This window comes from Jaculus jaculus, chromosome X, assembly GCF_020740685.1.
Source record: "Jaculus jaculus isolate mJacJac1 chromosome X, mJacJac1.mat.Y.cur, whole genome shotgun sequence".
NCBI lineage: Eukaryota > Metazoa > Chordata > Mammalia > Rodentia > Dipodidae > Jaculus > Jaculus jaculus.
In genome coordinates, this window is record NC_059125.1 from 9,685,625 (window position 1) to 9,702,783 (window position 17,159).

Below are 17,159 nucleotides of genomic sequence, written 5' to 3' on the forward strand. Positions count from 1 at the left end.
TGGGCGTGGTGGCACACGCCTTTAATCCCAGCACTCGGGAGGCAGAGGTAGGAAGATCGCCATGAGTTCAAGGCCACCCTAAGATGACAGAGTTAATTCCAGGTCAGCCTGGACCAGAGTGAAACCCTACCTTGAAAAACCAAAAAAAAAAAAAAAAAAAAAAAAAAAAAAGAGTGTGGAGGAAAACATTAATTTTCTGACTGAGAACATCAGGTTCAAAATAGACTTAAATATCAACAGCCTCCACACAAGGTTTGCAGATGAATGAACAGAACATTGAAGGAAGATGAGTGATTTGCTAGTCACCAGGAAATAGCAATACTGACATCAAATGCTCCTGCCTTCTAGCTTAAGATGGCCACAGTCTGTGAGTATGCTAGTGAAATTTCATTCAAGAATGCCATTGCAATTCATCACTTTACTGAAGGCAGGGCTACTGCATTTATCACCAAGGCAGGGCTTGGGAAAGATACTTAAGCCAAACCAGGAGGATCCTTTTAAACAGCTCAACTTTGACTAAGCAGAGGAGTCATCTGATACTATGCAAAGCTCACCCTTAATCTTTTAAGAGGTAATATTAGAAGGCTTCATCAGATGAACAAAGTCTCTCTCCAAATGGTGCCTTACACACCTACTGATCCTAGCCACTCAGATCCTGTGTCACTGGTGTGCTGCCCTTGTTTCATGGATACTTCAAGATCTTCAAATTGATTATAAATCGTTGGCTTCAGGTTGCACTTGATGCCACAGATCTTTTCTGGTTTCATTTATGTATGCACAGGGGGATTTGCTTTTCCAGTCTTTGAAGCTGTTTGAATACACTTTGACCTTCTACACCATGTAAAACCACCTACCAGACCAGCTTAATGCCTAACACTTCCATTGGGGACATTCATAAGAAAGAAAAGGATATTTTGATAGTCAATATTATGTATACCTCTAATTTCATGCACAAATACAGTCTTTGACCATACCAAATTCATCTGCCTCAAAGACAGGCAGTTTGTTACAAGTAGGTAAAGATATTAATGAGTATCTTCTATATAGTTGCAATGAATGTATGATTACACACAAGATTTTCCATTGTAAAACAACAATAAATATTTATTGTATACTAGTTATGTGACAGACACTGTCGTTTGACTCTGGGGATTCAGTGATGAAAATAGTAGAAATGTTAATATTCATGTGAAATTATATTATTATTCTGTGTAAAATTATGACCTTATAATTATACTAAATAATTCTGGGCTATGGATACTCTTTGTTTGTCTATTTTATAATGTGTGTTTTGAATATAAGGTTTTAATTAACATGTAATAATCACAGAAACATACAAAAATCAAGGTTACATCTCAGAATTTTCACCAAGTAAACATACCCATGAAACAAACAGACCAAGAAAGAGAATGTTATCACTTTCCCAGGAATCCTCTTGTTTTTTGAAACTCCTCTTTTTTGAAAAATACATCCTATTTATTAACCTTCTATAGGCAGCCACTTTTCTGGCTTCTGACACCATAAGTTAATTTGGCCTTGTTCTAACATCTATAGAAAAGGAGTCTGCCTTCATTTGCTCATTGTATGCTGTGTGATTCTTCTGAGTTATTACTTGTCATTGGGTTTACCTACTATTACTACTTCTCTACTGTTTAACTGTATAAGAACTCATTTATCCTTTCTATTGTTACATGTTTGTTGCTAACAGCCCCAGTGTTGATATTTCTAGTTTGGGACTACTGTCAACAGTGACCCTATTAAGTCTCTGTATTTGTATTAAGGTGAACATTTCTCTTGGGTATATACTTAGGAGTTGGATTGATGGGCCAAAGGTTAGGCATATATGCATCTGAACTACTTACTGGCATGGGGTTTTCCTACATGATCACAATAAGGTATAGTCCCAGCACAGTGTATGAAAATTCCAGTTACTATGCATTTCTGCCAGGATCAGAGTTACATGATTTTTTATTTTCATGGTCATTTTATTTGTAATTAATTATTTATGGTGGGAGGAAGAGAATTGGCACTCCAGGGTCTCCAGCCACTGCAATCGAACTTCAGACACATGTGCCACCTTCTGCGTATGTGTGACCTTGTGTGCTTACATTGCCTTGTCAATCTGGCTTACATGGGACCTGGAGAGTCAAACATGGGTCCTTAGGCTTCCAGGCAAGTGCCTTAACTGCTAAGTCATCTCTCCAGCCCTTCACAGCCAATTTTAAGTAAAGAAAAATAAGTAGAATAGAGTCACTGAGGCTTTGTGATAAACAAAGAGACATCATAAAGTTTATAGCAACAATGTTAATCTCTTGGATTTTGGCCTGTGCCTGTGACTCAGGATGGTGGATGGCATCATACTGAATTTCAAATTCTGCTTAACTGTGGATGGAATCAAAAGCACTGCTTACTCTGGAAAATCCTGCATAAGTTTCTTTTCTCATGTTTGCAGTTGAAGCTTTTGCAACCTAACAATGGCAGACCACCTTTGTTTTTGCAAATGAGAAAAGATAATATGTACAGTTCAAAATGGAAATGGTTTTATTTAGTCCTTCGGAATAAGCATGTTTATGTGAGATATGAGGTGACCTGCCATAGCAACTGTAATACTAAAAGGGATGAAGTTTGAGAGGATATTTGCCAGGAAAAAAATTAACATTGGGTCATAATGGCTTAAAGGAGAGAGATGTCATCCTGAAATTAGCCATCAACCCTACTGTAAAGGTAGGAAGAATTATAAACTATAGTGGGCCCAGGCTTATTATAGAAGCAAAACAATTTTATCCTTAGACAATTCTGATGGTATTTTTTTTGTTTGTTTGTTTTCAGTCCAAGGTTTACACTCGCACACCAACCCTGTATTTGGACTTCAAATTGGACCAAGGAGCAAAGCATTCTCAGCCTATCCCTAAAGGTATGATGGGTTCTGATGCTTGATAGTCATGCCAGGAAGAAAAGCTAAAAACCAACAAACAACCCTAAGGGCTAGTTCCTCAGAAATTTACTTTATATTTAACTATATGTAAATTAGAAAATACTTCTGGATCCTTTCAAGTTAAAAAAAAAATGAAGAATTCATAGAATTCATAGGATAGGCCACACAGATCAATTTATGGGAGTAGACACTCAGGCACAGGGAAATAGGAACTTGCTCAAGTCTACATCAAAATGTAACAGATGATGTACGGAAAGTAAAATTAAAATATCTTCTGACTTTCTCCACCTATTTACTGGTTACTTAAAAGCTGATGGACATACAGGTTTTCCTTGACTTGGGTATGGTTACAGAAGGTTAATCTTTGAGTTGACATTTGAATCTGAAGAATAACTAGAAAAAATTAGAAAACCCAATATTTAAGGCCAGTTATCATCTAAAACATGGTTAGGCATATATACCACATATCCATTAGCCATTCCCCTGTTGTTGTACACCTAGGTTGGGTCCATAATTTAGCTACTATGAATAGTGCTATAGTAAACACTGGTACAGAGTATCTTTATGGTATGTTGGCTTGGAGTCCTTTAGGTAAATACCCAGTAGTAGTATACCTGGGTCATATGGAAGATCTGTTTTTAGTTTTTAGTTTAGTTTTTTTTTTTCTATTTTTAGTTTTTTGAGAAACCTTCAGTCTGACTCCAATAGTGGCTGGATTAGTTTACGTTTACATTCCTACCACTAGTGTAAAAGGGTTCCCTTTTGTCCTCATCTTTGCCAGCATCCTTCCTTCCTTCCTTTTGTTTTTTGTTTTGTTGAGGTAGGGTTTCCCTCTAGTCCAGGCTGACCTGGAATTCACTATGTAGTCTCAGGGTGGCTTCAAACTCATGGTGATCCTTCTACCTCTGCCTTCTGAGTGCTGGGATTAAAGATGTGAGCCACCACGTCCAGCTCTTTTTTTTTTTTTTTTTTTTTTTGAGGTAGTGTCTCACTTTTAGTTTAGCCTGACCTGGAAGTCGTTCTGTAGTCCCAGGCTAGCCTTGAAGTCACAGTGATCCTCCTACCTCTGCCTCCAGAATGCTGGGATTAAAGGTGTGCACCACCACACCTGGCTCTCGGTGAGTTTTGGAACAAGATACTAAATAAAGATGTAATTAGGGCTTCTTGCCACCCCCCCCCCCAACAAATGAAGACCAACTGAAGGAGATACCAAAGTACTGCCAATAAAGTGCAGTTGACTCTAGGCCTTGGTGGATGAACAGAGAGACTTAAGAGTATGTTAGATTTGGGGAATTAAAAAATTAGAGTGTAAGCCGGGCGTGGTGGCGCACACCTTTAATCCCAGCACTCTGGAGGCAGAGGTAGGAGAATCACTGAGAGTTTGAGGCTACCCTGAGTCTACACAGTGAATTCCAGGTCAGCCTGAGCAAGAGTGAGACCCTACCTCAAAAAACAAACAAACAAACAAACAAACAAAATAGAGTGTACACATTTCTAGGACTTTAACAAAGAGGTATCCAGAGTTCTGGAAAATGACCTTAACTGATCAAACATGCAATTATATAGATAATCAAAGTATTAATACACTAGAATATTGGAAATATAAAGGGTTAGAAAAATTACAAAAATATTTCATTTTAGAATAAAATGACTTTATGAGGACATCTAATTCACTGAAATAGCATTTCTAGCTATTTCTCTTTCAGTGCCAGTATTTTCAGGTTTAGTATTTAAAAAAAAAAAAAATTACATGGGCTCTTACTGTAGCCCAGTCTGACCTGTTACTCACTGTAATCCAATCTAGCTTTGAACTCATAGTGATTCTTCTACCTAAATCTCCTGAGTGCTGGCATGAAAGGTGTGAGCCTCCATGCCTGGTTTTGTTTCTTTTTCAATGATTGCCATTCTGACTGGAGTGAGGTAGCATCTCAATGTAGAAGCTTGGATTTGCATTTCTTTTCTTTTTATTAGTTTTGTACTCAGTGTATATAGTCAAGTTGGTATCATTGTTAGCCTCTTCCATGTACTCCTCCCTCAGCAGGTACCCTCCTTGTTATGGAATATGGGTCATGAATTGTGGGGTCAGCCATCAGTTATGGGTAGGAAGAAATGTCTCTGTGTATCATGACACAACGCGTGGCTCTGACATTCTTTCTGCCCCCTCTTCTGCAAATTTCCCTGAGCCATGTTGGGTTCATTTTGGGTCTGTTTCAGTGATGAGGTCTTGGTAGCCTCTGTGTCTCTGGATGTCTGATTTGGTAGGAGTTGATTTTTCTCTGTGTTGATCTCCTTCACCCTTGTGCTGGTACCAGGTTCACCAAGAAAACAGCACTCTTGCTTGTTTCCCCAATTATTCTTAGTTTCTTCTGGGGCCCTTTTGAGGTATGATGGGGTGGTTCTTTCCTGGGTGGGGAGGGTAAAAAAGGGGAAGGGGGTACACAAAACTGGACCCAAACAGCAATGGTACCATAAAATTCTACATCTTAAATGAGAGAGCAAATGGTTGAATTCTCACCAGGCCCTTAGAGGAACACCAGATTCACAAGGCCCTGGAGAGGGTACGATGAAGACTGAACTTAATCTCCTTCTGTTTCAGTTTTTTTTTTTCCCTCTCCCTTTCTCTCTTCTCCCTATCTCTTTTATATTACTTGTCTTTTTCTTCTTTTGATCCTTGGGCACTGACCTGTAACTCCCAGTACTAGCATGTGGCTGTCACCCACAATGAGCTCTTGATCAGAGACCTACAGGGTTTACCAAAAGATGACAGATTTATGTCAGAGCACTTGATTACCCACCAAAGGTTAGTGGTAAGACCTTATTGCTGAAGACACTATATGTTGTTGGCACATAACATGGAGTGACATGGCTGGAAGTTGGAAGAGAGTCAATCCTCAGACAGTTAGCATGTCTAATGCCAGAAGGTGCTACATGAGCGACTGTGGGAACATGACCAATATCTGTACAGGCAACTCATGGTCTAAGCTACTCTGCAGCAAACAACCTGACATGATGATGCTCACACAAGTGCAATAGTGATGCACATGGTGGGAAACTAACTGCTCTTAATTTGGCTAACTGATCTACTCAGTGGAAAGGAACCCATAGCTGGAAAACAAGTCAGAATCATATCCAACAATGAGCCTGCTCTCCATTACCAAGCTCCCACCAATCTTGGGCTACAAGAGGGTCTACACATATTACATTCTCTCTCTAAAAAAGGGAGGTGTATGCCAGTTATCTGGTGCTAACTTTACTCTATGTTAGAGAATTTGCTTCTCTTTTTCAGATAGATGCAGATCATATGGATTTGCATTGCTATGATGACTAGAGTAGTTGAACATTTTTCCTTATGTTTATTGGCCATTTGTATTTTATTTCTTGTGAACTGTTTATTTTAGTGGCCTATTTTTTTTTGTTTGAGTTGTTTAATTTATTCTACAGTTTTTTAGTTCTTTGTATATTCTAGATATTAACCCTTTGTTGACAAATGGGAGAGGGCAGGGCATAAAGGAAGAGTAGGGGAGTATGGGGGAAATATGCTCAATGCACATTATATACATGTGTGGAAAACTTAAAGTGTTTAGGATCAAAGGGTTAAGATCAAAGCAGAAATGCAGAGACTACAGAGAACTCAACACTAAATCAAACTGCTGACAGACCTGCCAAGGCTCAGGGATTGTTGTGGAAAAGGGGACAAGAAGATCGTCAGATCCACAGAGTGTGTAGAAGTCTCCTTGAGGCACAATACTCCCACTAGAGACAGACTGAGGCCCTTGTTACCACACAGTGAAGACCAATAACCCCACTGAGGAGGGCCCTCAGGGAAATTGGGGTGGGGGAGAAGGGATATAAGACTATAACTCATGTAAAAATAAAAATAAACACATTATTAAAAGAAGTGGTTAGGGCTGGAGGGGTAACTTAGGAATAGTGTGTTTACCTAGCATGCATAGGTCAGTTCCATCCCTGGCACACGTAGAATAAAACACAACAAATTATACTCACAAAATTAAGCATCAATTTTGGACCAAATATTTTGTTCATCATTTTATGTTTCAATATACCTACTTTTAAGTACAGAAGAAAATAGATAAGTTAATTTAATTTATGCCTATATGGTGTGGTGTTTTTACATCAGATCCAGATATAGCTCATATCTGTCTTGGAGTTAAATCTTGCTATACTTTTTTCCTCCACAATAAAGATTTATACACTCACATTTCTGCACGCAGATATATGGACATGTAGGGTTGTTTAGTGTTTTACTAAGATGCAATCACATTGTAAATGTGTTTTCTGGGTTGTTTTTTTTTTTTAGTATTTATTTGTATTTATTTATTTGAGAAAGAGAAAAGAGTCAGAGAGAAATAGAATAGGTGTGCCAGGGCCTCCAGCCACTGAAAATGAACTCCAGATGCATGCACCACTTTGTGCATCTGGCTTTACATGGGTAATAGAGAATCAAATCTGGAACTTTAGGCTTCATAAGCAAGCACTTTAACCACTAAGCCATCTCGTCAGCCCTGTTTTGTATTTTTGACTAAATGATATCTCATGGAACATTTTCCCAGTCTTCTCATGTGGCTCCTTTGAACAGTGGCATTCTATCATGGACTTATGATTGAGGTAGGTGCTTTCTAGCAGTGGACATTCACTTTGTACCCAATATTTATGTTCTGCAAACTAATTTTCAGTGAACCCCCTTGTATCAGTCTTCACATATGGGAATTCAGTTGATGGCAAAGGTTTACAGAGGGTAAAATATAAGAATAATGCATGCTTAATTGTAAACAAAATTGTTACATTGCAATCCATAGAAGTGGTCACAGCTTCTGTCAGCAGTGTATGAGAGTTCAGTTTCTTTCTGACGTCATCAGCAGGAAGGAGTAATTTTCTTCTGCTTTTAGCCTTCATCCTATAGTGCCTCATGGGAGAATGTGTATGTGCCCATTTATACTGTTGCACTGCTATTTTCTTGTTTCAATATGAATTTTAAACGTGAGATTTGTTTTCTAAAACATTTTTGGAAGACGAAGCAAGTAGTTTAGAGGCATATGATTAGTGCTGAGTCTATGGAAAATCACCTCAAGCAAGTCTGTTATGAGCCCATCTAGGAGAAGTGAAAAATGGTCAGTTCCAAGACATAACTTCCAGTTATAGTGAGCTCTCTTGTCTTAGTTTGTCTCTCTCTCTTTCCTTTCCCACTGTCTGTTACATACATACATACATACATACATACATACATACATACATACATACATATGTGTGCATGTGCACGCACGCACACACACACAAACACACATGCGCATGTGCACACACACGTTGAATTAGATGACAGAGGCAAAGCTTTTCTGCTCAGTGCCTGAATATAGTTAATTGAAATGCAATAACGCACCAATTATTTGCAGATTCAATAGGCTTGACTGTCTGTGATCACACATACTAGGTGTAAACATATTCAGCTTAAAGTTTATTATGAAGTTACTTAAATTGAGATCACCACTTCCCTCTTTTTTTTAACCACTTTTCTAGGTTGAATTTTATCAGAAATTCCAAGGACAGTCTAAATTCATTTTATTTGGATGCTTTATTACATCAAATATTCCTTGCAATATCTGGACCATTGGCTGGGTCCCTATAATATCCTGATTGTATTATTATTCATGGTAAAGGGAGTTGGCATGGATGTCTGGGTTATCTTTGGCTTTTGCCATAAGCTTTTCAATTTAATGTTGACTTGGTTGTATCATTACCAGACTAATTGGATAGAAATAGAAGCACACACTGCTACCATCCCACCTCTGATACCATGAAAAAGCTTATGTCCCAAGAGAAACCCAGTTAATGGAGCCTGGACACATTCTTCATGAATCATGCTAGGTTTTATCTGAATTCCTTCCCATAAATAGTATCTGAATCAATTTTTACCATCTCTTCTATTTTACTCTGGGCTCAGCACGTTTCCATTGGGTTGTGCTAATCTCTGAGAAAACACATGTTTCATGCAGTGGTGATTTGGAAGACAGTTGATATCAGGCATTGAGCTGGATGATGCATCACTTACAAAGAATCCAATTTGTCCAGTTTCTGACAGTACCAGATTCCTTGCACAGTGACCACACATTTTTCATATTAGGTCTTGGCTAAAATAGGAATGAGGGGAGTTTCTTTTTTCACACTGACTTTTCCATCTTGCAAGGCATCTGATTTTTTTCTCACTGTAAACTGATGTACAGATAGCACTGTTATCATTCATTGTGAAGGACATACATGTGCATATCTAAAAGAATGTCATTTTTCTCCCAAGAAACATATGCCTTCTAATCTTCATGTCCATTTTGTCTTCTGATTGGCTGCATAAAAATTTTGCCCTCTGTTTATTTTTTTCTATTATATTTCACTTCATCTTTGCTTCTGGGTACTTAAAAGCATGATTTGGAATGTTAAAGACAGAGAACTGTTATGATATCAAAAAAATTGATTTTTGTGAACTCTTTCCTTCCCTTACCTTGTAAACATTTTTTTCCCCAAGGTAGGGTATCACTTAAGCCCAGGCTGACCTGGAACTCACCCTGTAGCCATAGGCTGGCCTCAAATTCCTACCCTTGCCTCCCAAATGCTTGGAGGCAGGAGCAGACATTTAAAGATGTCCTTGGTTACATGGGGAGGTTGAGGCCAACCAGGGCTACATGAGACCCTGTTTAAAACAAACCAAGACAAAAACAGCCATATATGATGGTACATACCAATAATTCCAGCACTTAGGAGATAGAGGCAAGAGTATCAGGAATTCAAGGCCACCCTTGATACATAGTGAGTTAGAGGCCAGCCTGGGGAATATGAGGCCCTGCCTCATAAAGGGGAGTAGGACTGGGAAGATATCACTGTGGGTAAAGCACTTCTCATGCAATCATGATGACTTGAGTTCAGATTTCCCTCACCCAAGTAAAATGTTGAGCATAGCAGCATGCATATTTTTAAAAATATTTTATTTTTATTTATGTGACAGAGAAAGAGGGAGAGAGAGAGACAAGAAATGGGCACACAAGGGCCTCCAGCCACTGCAGACAAACTCCAGACACATGCGCTCCCTTGTGCATCTGGCTAATGTGGGTCCTGGGGAATCAAACCTAGGTCCTTTGGCTTTGCAGGCAAACGTCTTAAGTGCTAAGTCATCCCTCCAGCCCAGCATATACTTTTAATCACAGCACTGTAAAAGTGAGGATAGGAAGATCCTGGTGCTTTTATGTTAGCTAGTGTTGCAGTCAGGTTTGCATCGCTGGCAGAAATCACCTGACCACGAGCAGATTTTGGGGAAAGAAAAGGGTTTATTTTGACTTACAGACTTGAGGGGAAACTCCATGATGGCAGGGGGAAACGATGGCATGAGCAAAGGGTGGACATAACCGCCTGACCAATATAAGGTAGACAACAGCAACAGGAGAGTATGCAAAACACTGTCAAGGGGAAACTGGCTATAATACCTATAAGCCCGCCCCCAACAGTGCTCTCCCTCCAGGAGACGTTAGTTCCTAAATCTCTATCAGCTGGGAACCTAGCATTCAGAACAGTTAAGTTTATGGGGGACACCTAAATCCAACCACCACAGCTAGTCTACCCAATCAGTGAGATTAGGGATCAGTGAAAGACCCTGTCTCAAAAAGTAAGGTGAAGAGTGATTGAAAAAGGTACCCATCAACCTCTGGTCACTACACACATGCATGTGCTTCCCACACACATGTGTATCCCCTTCCATACACATAGAGTGATTTTCCAGATGTGACTTGGCTGGAAGATGCTATGGTTCATATCTTACTTTATGAGGTTGGCCCTAATAGAAGGCACTTAGGACACTTAGGTCTTTGGAGACCTGGAACTTCCTCCTCTTTCCTTTGTTTTTGCTTTCTGCCTCCTCTGCCACACACTCTTGCTGTGAAGTACCACTGCTCTGCACCCCCAAAAGCTTGGCCAATTGGACCCATACTGAGGTCTCTAAAGCCCCGAATCACAATCAACTTTTCTCTCCTCTCTCTCTCTCTTTTGGTTTTTTCGAGGTAAGGTCTCACTCTAGCCCAGGCTGACCTGGAATTCACAGTGTAGTCTCAGGTTGGCCTTGAACTCATGGCAATACCTCCTACCTCTGCCTCCCGAGTGTTGGGATTAAAGATGTGCACCACCATGCCTGGATAACTTTTCTCTTTTTTAGCTGATTGTTTCAGGTATTTTGCTGCAGTAGTTGAGACTGACCAGTACTGAGCAATTAGCCTGGATAATCCACATGAGCACACTGTCATCAAAAGAACTGGTATGACTCTTGAAAGAGGGGGACAGGCAAGACAAGTCTGGAGGCATGGTAATAGAAGCAAAGTGATGTGACTGCCTATTACAATGGCAATATGAAAGCACTATGGATTCTGAAATATCATTAATATATTGTGATTTCTTTGTTTATCTTAGAGGTGGAGGATTGGGAAAGCAGCCAGTCATGTCTTTCTCATTGCATTTAAAAGGCAAATTTTGGTGGCACACACTTTTAATCCCAGCACTCGGGAGGCAGAGGTAGGAGGATCACCGTGAGTTCGAGGCCACCCTGAGACTACATAGTGAATTCCAGGTCAGCCTGAGCCAGAGTGAGACCCTACCTTGAAAAACCAAAAAAAAAAAAAAAAAAAAAAAAGGTAAATTTTTAAAAACCTTGCCTACAATAGCTACTTGGTAAAATCACATTAGGATATTCTTGGATACATCTTACTGTATTAGTTGGCTATATGGCTATACAACAGATCACTCTAAAACCGAATGCTTTAAGTTGGCATGTGTTATTGCACACTGATTCTGAGTCCTCTGGCTCAGGGCATGATTACAAGGCTGTAATCATGGTGTCAGCCAAGGCCACAGTCATGCTCAGCCTCACTGGGAAAGAGGTGCTTCCAAGCCCATGTTCCCATGTGAATGTTGGCAGGATTCATTGGCTGGACTCTGGTCTCGGTCGCTTGCCACATGGGCCTCTCTACAGATTAGCTCACAACATGGCTGCTGACTTTATCAGAGCACACACGTGAGAGAGCAGGTGAGGATGAGCAGTTTCAGAAGTGACTTTCTGTTACTTTTGCTGTATTCTACTGATTACGGACAAGTTGCTAGGCGTAGCTCATGCTCAGAGAGACAGGATTTGTTAGTGTGATAATGCCAGAAGGCAGAAGTCATAGGGTCATCTTCAAGGTGATCATAATTCAATTTTGGTTTCAGGTGTAACATATTTTTCATATAGTCAAAAGTTACTAGTGATTTTTTCCCCCTTCTCATGTGTGATATTTTTTCTATGCTGAGGATCAAATCAGGGCATGGTTCATGCTAGGCAAGTGGTCTGTCACTAAGTCACATCCCTAGTTAATTGTGATTTATTTATTTAATTAATTCATTCATAATAGCATTCAAAGAATTAAGTTTCATTTTCCTATGTTGCCCCTAGTGCCCTCCCCCAACCATGGCCTTCTTTGTGCTTTCCTAGTACATGTATCCTTTGTTCTCTCCCTGATTTCTCTTTTTAAAAATTAAAAAAAATATATTTTATTTATTTATTTGAGAAAGAGAGAGAGAGAGCAAGAGAGAAAGAGGCAGAGAGAGAACTGGCACACCAAGGCCTCTAGTCATTGCAAATGAACTCAAGACAAATGTGCCACCTTGTGCATCTGGCTTACATGGGTATTGAGAAATTGAACCTGGGTCCTTAGGCTTCACAAGCAAGTGCCTAGACTGCTCCACTATCTCTTCTGGAGTTAGTTTTCAGTGGTTATAGGCCCTGGCACACCAGTTCTCTCTGTCTGTATCTCTTCTCTCTATCTCACTCTGCTTAAAAAATAAATATATATGTATATAAATTTTTAAAAAGAATATTTGATCACAGTTTCTCTGATGCTTTCAATATGCATTTAAGCTATGGATATAAATCAATTAGGGTTCAGAGCAGTGGTGAATGTGAACCAGGGGTACAATACAAAATTATCCATCAAGAAGTTTCATGTCATTTTCGTTCAGGTGACATGTCTACCTTTTTTATATTGACTTGTAGAAAGTCTTATAAAATTTGAATGCTACTAATTGTCAATTATCTGTGTTGCAAATATCTCCTCCCTTATGTCTTGCACTTCTTTGTACTATTATATTTTAATAAATACAAATCCATTGAGTATATAAATCATTTCTTTAATGATTAGTGCTTTTGTGGCTTCTTAAATAATCATTCTTTAAACCAAGGCCATGGAAATATTCTCTATATTTTGTTATTTTTGCCTTTCATGTTGATGTATTTACTCTATGTAAGTTTGCTTTCCTGTTAAAATTATTATTATTACTTTAATTGGTGGGGTTGGAACCAGAGCCTTGCACATGCTAGGCCAACACTTTACCACTGAGCTATATCCCCAGCCCCACTTTTCAACATTATTGTTAATTGACCAACAAAATTGTATGTACTTATAATGTCCAACACAGTGTTTTAAACTATATATAATGTTGGGGCTGGAGAAATGGCTCAGTGATTAAGGTGCTTCCTTGCAAAACTTGATGGCCAGGGTTTGATTCCCTAGTACCCATGTAAAGCCAGATACACGAAGTGGCACATGTGTCTGGAGTTCATTTACAGTGGCATGAGGCCCTGGCATGCCCATTCTCATTCTCTCTCTCTCCTTGCAAATAAACAAATAAATTTCAAATATATAATTTGTTTGACTTAATCAAATTTTATTTTTCCAAATGTACAGTCAGTTGTGTTGAACCTGTCCATGCATCTTCACCAGCAGCCGGGGCATCTCCACCCTTGGTATTAATGGTGTAAATCACTTGAGCTCTGTGCTTTGAAATCAGTTTGATAAGTCCTATAACTACGGAGCTCCTGAAGGGCTGGCTGCCCTGGCCAGGGAACCACAGATCTTCAGTCTCTCAGAGACCACAGCAGGGGTAATAAGCTTATAGCTGGGAACTTCTTTACAGAGTTTGTCGTAAGTAGCTTTGTCAAACAGGGCTAGGTTGTTGAGCTTGTCCCAAACTTTGCCTTTGGACCACTTCTTCTTTTTGGCTTTGACCCCAGACTTGTTGACTGGGTCTTTGTCTTTCTTAGCCAACTTTCTGGCATCTTTCTTCTTGTCGTCCTTGGGCGGCATGGCGAAGCTTGAAGAGCCGTGGCGACCACTGCGGTTTCACTAAGATGTCAGAGAAAAAGGACAAATATATAATTTTTAAGGCTGGAGAGATGACTTGGCGGTTAAGTGCTTGCCTGTGATGCCTAAGGACCCTGGTTCAAGGCTCGATTCCCCAGGACCCACGTTAGCCAGATGTACAAGTTGGCGCATGCATCTGGAGTTTGTTAGCAGTGGCTGGAGGCCCTGGCGCGCCCACTGTCCTCTCTCTCTCTCTTTGTCTCTTTCTCTCTCTGCCTGTCATTCTCAAATAAATAAATAAAAAATAAATTAAAAAAATAAAATATATATATAATTTTTAAAAACTAAATCTAGTTATTTAACATATGTATTACTACACAGTTATCATTTTTTGTCTTTTTCTTTCAAGGCAGGGTCTTTGTCTAGTCCAGGCTGATCTGGAACATACTCTGTAGCCCCAGGGTGGCTTTCAATTCACAGTGATCTTCCTACCTCAGCTTCTATATACACACATGTATATATGTTTATATATAGACATACAGTGCTACTGATCATCTTTGTAGCCCTGTGTTCTTTCCTTATATTACAAACCAGGAAAATGACTTAAGTAAGTTTAGAGTATGGTCTTTGGTCTCCCCATAGGTGTTGTGCTGATTTTTACACCACTCTTTCTTCTTCTTTTTATATGTGTATACACACACATGTGAGAGCATGTGGTATATGCAGTATATAATATATGTGGTATGTGTGGAGTGTATGCACATATATGTGCAGATGCCTGTGCATGGATGCACATTTGTGTGAAGGCCAGAGGAGTGTCAGGTGCCCTCCACTATCACTCTGTCTTATTTCTGAGACAGGGTCTCTCATTGAATATGGATCTTACAATTTTTCAGTTAGAACACTGACCAGCAATCCTCCTATTTCTTCCCCTTTTAAGGCTGGCGTGGCCATGCCCAGCTTTTTTACTTCGGTTCCAGGGATTGAACTCAGGTTCTCATGCTTGCACCCACTGAGCCATTTCCCCAGCCCCCAATTCCACTTCTTAAATTTTATGATTTTTTAGTCTTATACTCGTATATAATGTCTTTAATCATATTTTCCCCAATTACCTTCTCTTGAATCCTTCTAACTCCCGCTAAAACCTTTCCTTTTTTCCCCCAACTACTTCCACTTTGATGTCTTTCTTTGTGATCCACTCAGTTTAATTAGATTTGCTTGCTAGAGCACGAGCAGACTATTTAGCAGAGACATGCAACTTACCAGTGGCTATGCTACTGGAGAAAATCAAATCTTCCCTTTCTGCCTGTAACTGTGTGTTTTATGGCTGTCTGTAGTTATTTCATTGGTTTGTTTGGAGCAACAGAACCTCCAGATGATTGGGGAAATGATGTAAGACCAGACAGGAGTCTGTCTGTCAGGGTCAAGGGGTTGACCTTATACTGAGTGAACAGAGAGCCATTAAAAGGTTTAGAAGAGCATGATGATTTTGTAAGGAAATATCCTGTTTTTAGGAAATACAGAAAATTATTTCACAGCAAGTAGTATCATGCCCGAAAGTTATCCTGAGATATTTCAAAAAGTGGAACTACCTATTTACAGCAGAAGAATGACAAAACATGTGTGATAATAGCTGGCTTTGGGGGAATCTGGGCAGATGCTGTACAGTAATTCCCTGTAATACTTTCTTTCTTTTCTTCTTCTTCTTCTTTTTTTTTTTTTTTTTTTTTTTTCGAGATAGGGTCTTAATCTAGCTCAGGCTGACCTGGAATTCACTATGTCATCTTAGGGTGGCCTCAAACTCTCAGCAACCCTCCTATCTCTGCCTCTTAAATGCTTGGATTAAAGACATGTGCCACCATGCCTGGCTCTGTGGTATTTTTACATCATTTCCATATGTCTGAAATTATTGTGAAACCAAGTTGAAAAATCATTCAATATGATGAAGGAGGAGCAGGAGATAACTCAACAGTATGTCTCCTGTCCTAGGAGGCTAGGCATTACATCCATGTTGAGGGAGTTGCTTGAAGTAGTTGAATGTGGAGACTTCTGATCCAGGCTCTTAGAAACCAGGGTGGCTTTGATGCTTTGCAATTGGATTTTGGGGAAAGGTACATTCTCTTCTTAGTCCCATTGCCCTCTCTTCTTTCCTCACCAAACTGTCTAATATTAGGAATTTTGTGTCACCACATCATGTTCTTATACTTTTTCTCCATGCTTGTGCATAAGGGGTCATTGTAAATTCACTCGAATAATGAACACTAAATTAAGAGGAGCAAATAATGATCTGGATTAAGCCAAGGGATGTAGGCTAAGGAAATCTCTCACTAGGAATGTTTTGAACAATTAGGAACTTCCCTAAAAATAACAAGTGCCACAGAACTATTCAAGCAACGTTGTACATTTGCTGTGTGTTTGGCTAAAGGAGATCTCACTTCTATGTGTTGCTGACTTAACCATTTTAGGGGACCAGAAGAAAACATGCTCTTCATCCCAACTCATTTTATTTGTTATTGCCCAAGGGAAGGGAATAGATTCCCAGCTGCAAAAAGACAGTAGCTTGGCAATAATATTTGTGTAAGAAAGGAAAATATAGGGGTAGGTGACTTCTATAGAGCATCAGCAGTTTGAGGATAGCATCAATTCCTGGAGGGGGACATAAAAGTAGGAAGAGAGTTGAAGGAAGGAAGGAAAGAAGAAAGGAAGAAAGAAAGGAAGGAAGGAAGGAAGGAGAGAGGGAGGGAGGAAGGGACTGAAAATCTTACAGGCAAGCCCTTGGTTGATACAATCTTCTGTTTAGCAGGGAAATGATTTTAACATACACTACAAATTCACACTAGAAAATTTGTCATTTCCTTTTCTTTTTGGCAGCCTTACAAAGCAATGCTAAGTGTAGCAAGTATAGGTAGACATCATGCTAAACAGGATAAAAAGGAGATTGTTCCCCTGTCCCTATCGCATTATTTCTAATGCTCTGTGTGTGTTTTACCTGGCAAAGACATTCCATATCCTAATGGAGTCCTTTAACAAGGAGGAAGAGCAGGTGAATGCATTTTAGAAACTGA

General features: G+C 39.5%; 1 protein-coding gene and 1 pseudogene across 6 annotated transcripts in view; one reads left to right on the forward strand and one right to left on the reverse strand.

The window, feature by feature from the left end:
- The window catches only part of Pir (pirin), a 110,020-nt gene that overhangs the window by 60,653 nt on the left and 32,208 nt on the right, over positions 1–17,159 (forward strand). For all 6 annotated transcript variants that reach the window (XM_045140687.1, XM_045140686.1, XM_045140685.1 and 3 more), the window contains one exon: positions 2,830–2,914. In XM_045140687.1, coding sequence (XP_044996622.1) covers positions 2,830–2,914 — 85 coding nt within the window. The remainder of the gene's footprint in view (positions 1–2,829; positions 2,915–17,159) is intronic.
- On the reverse strand, positions 13,679–14,097 carry LOC105944988 (annotated as a pseudogene).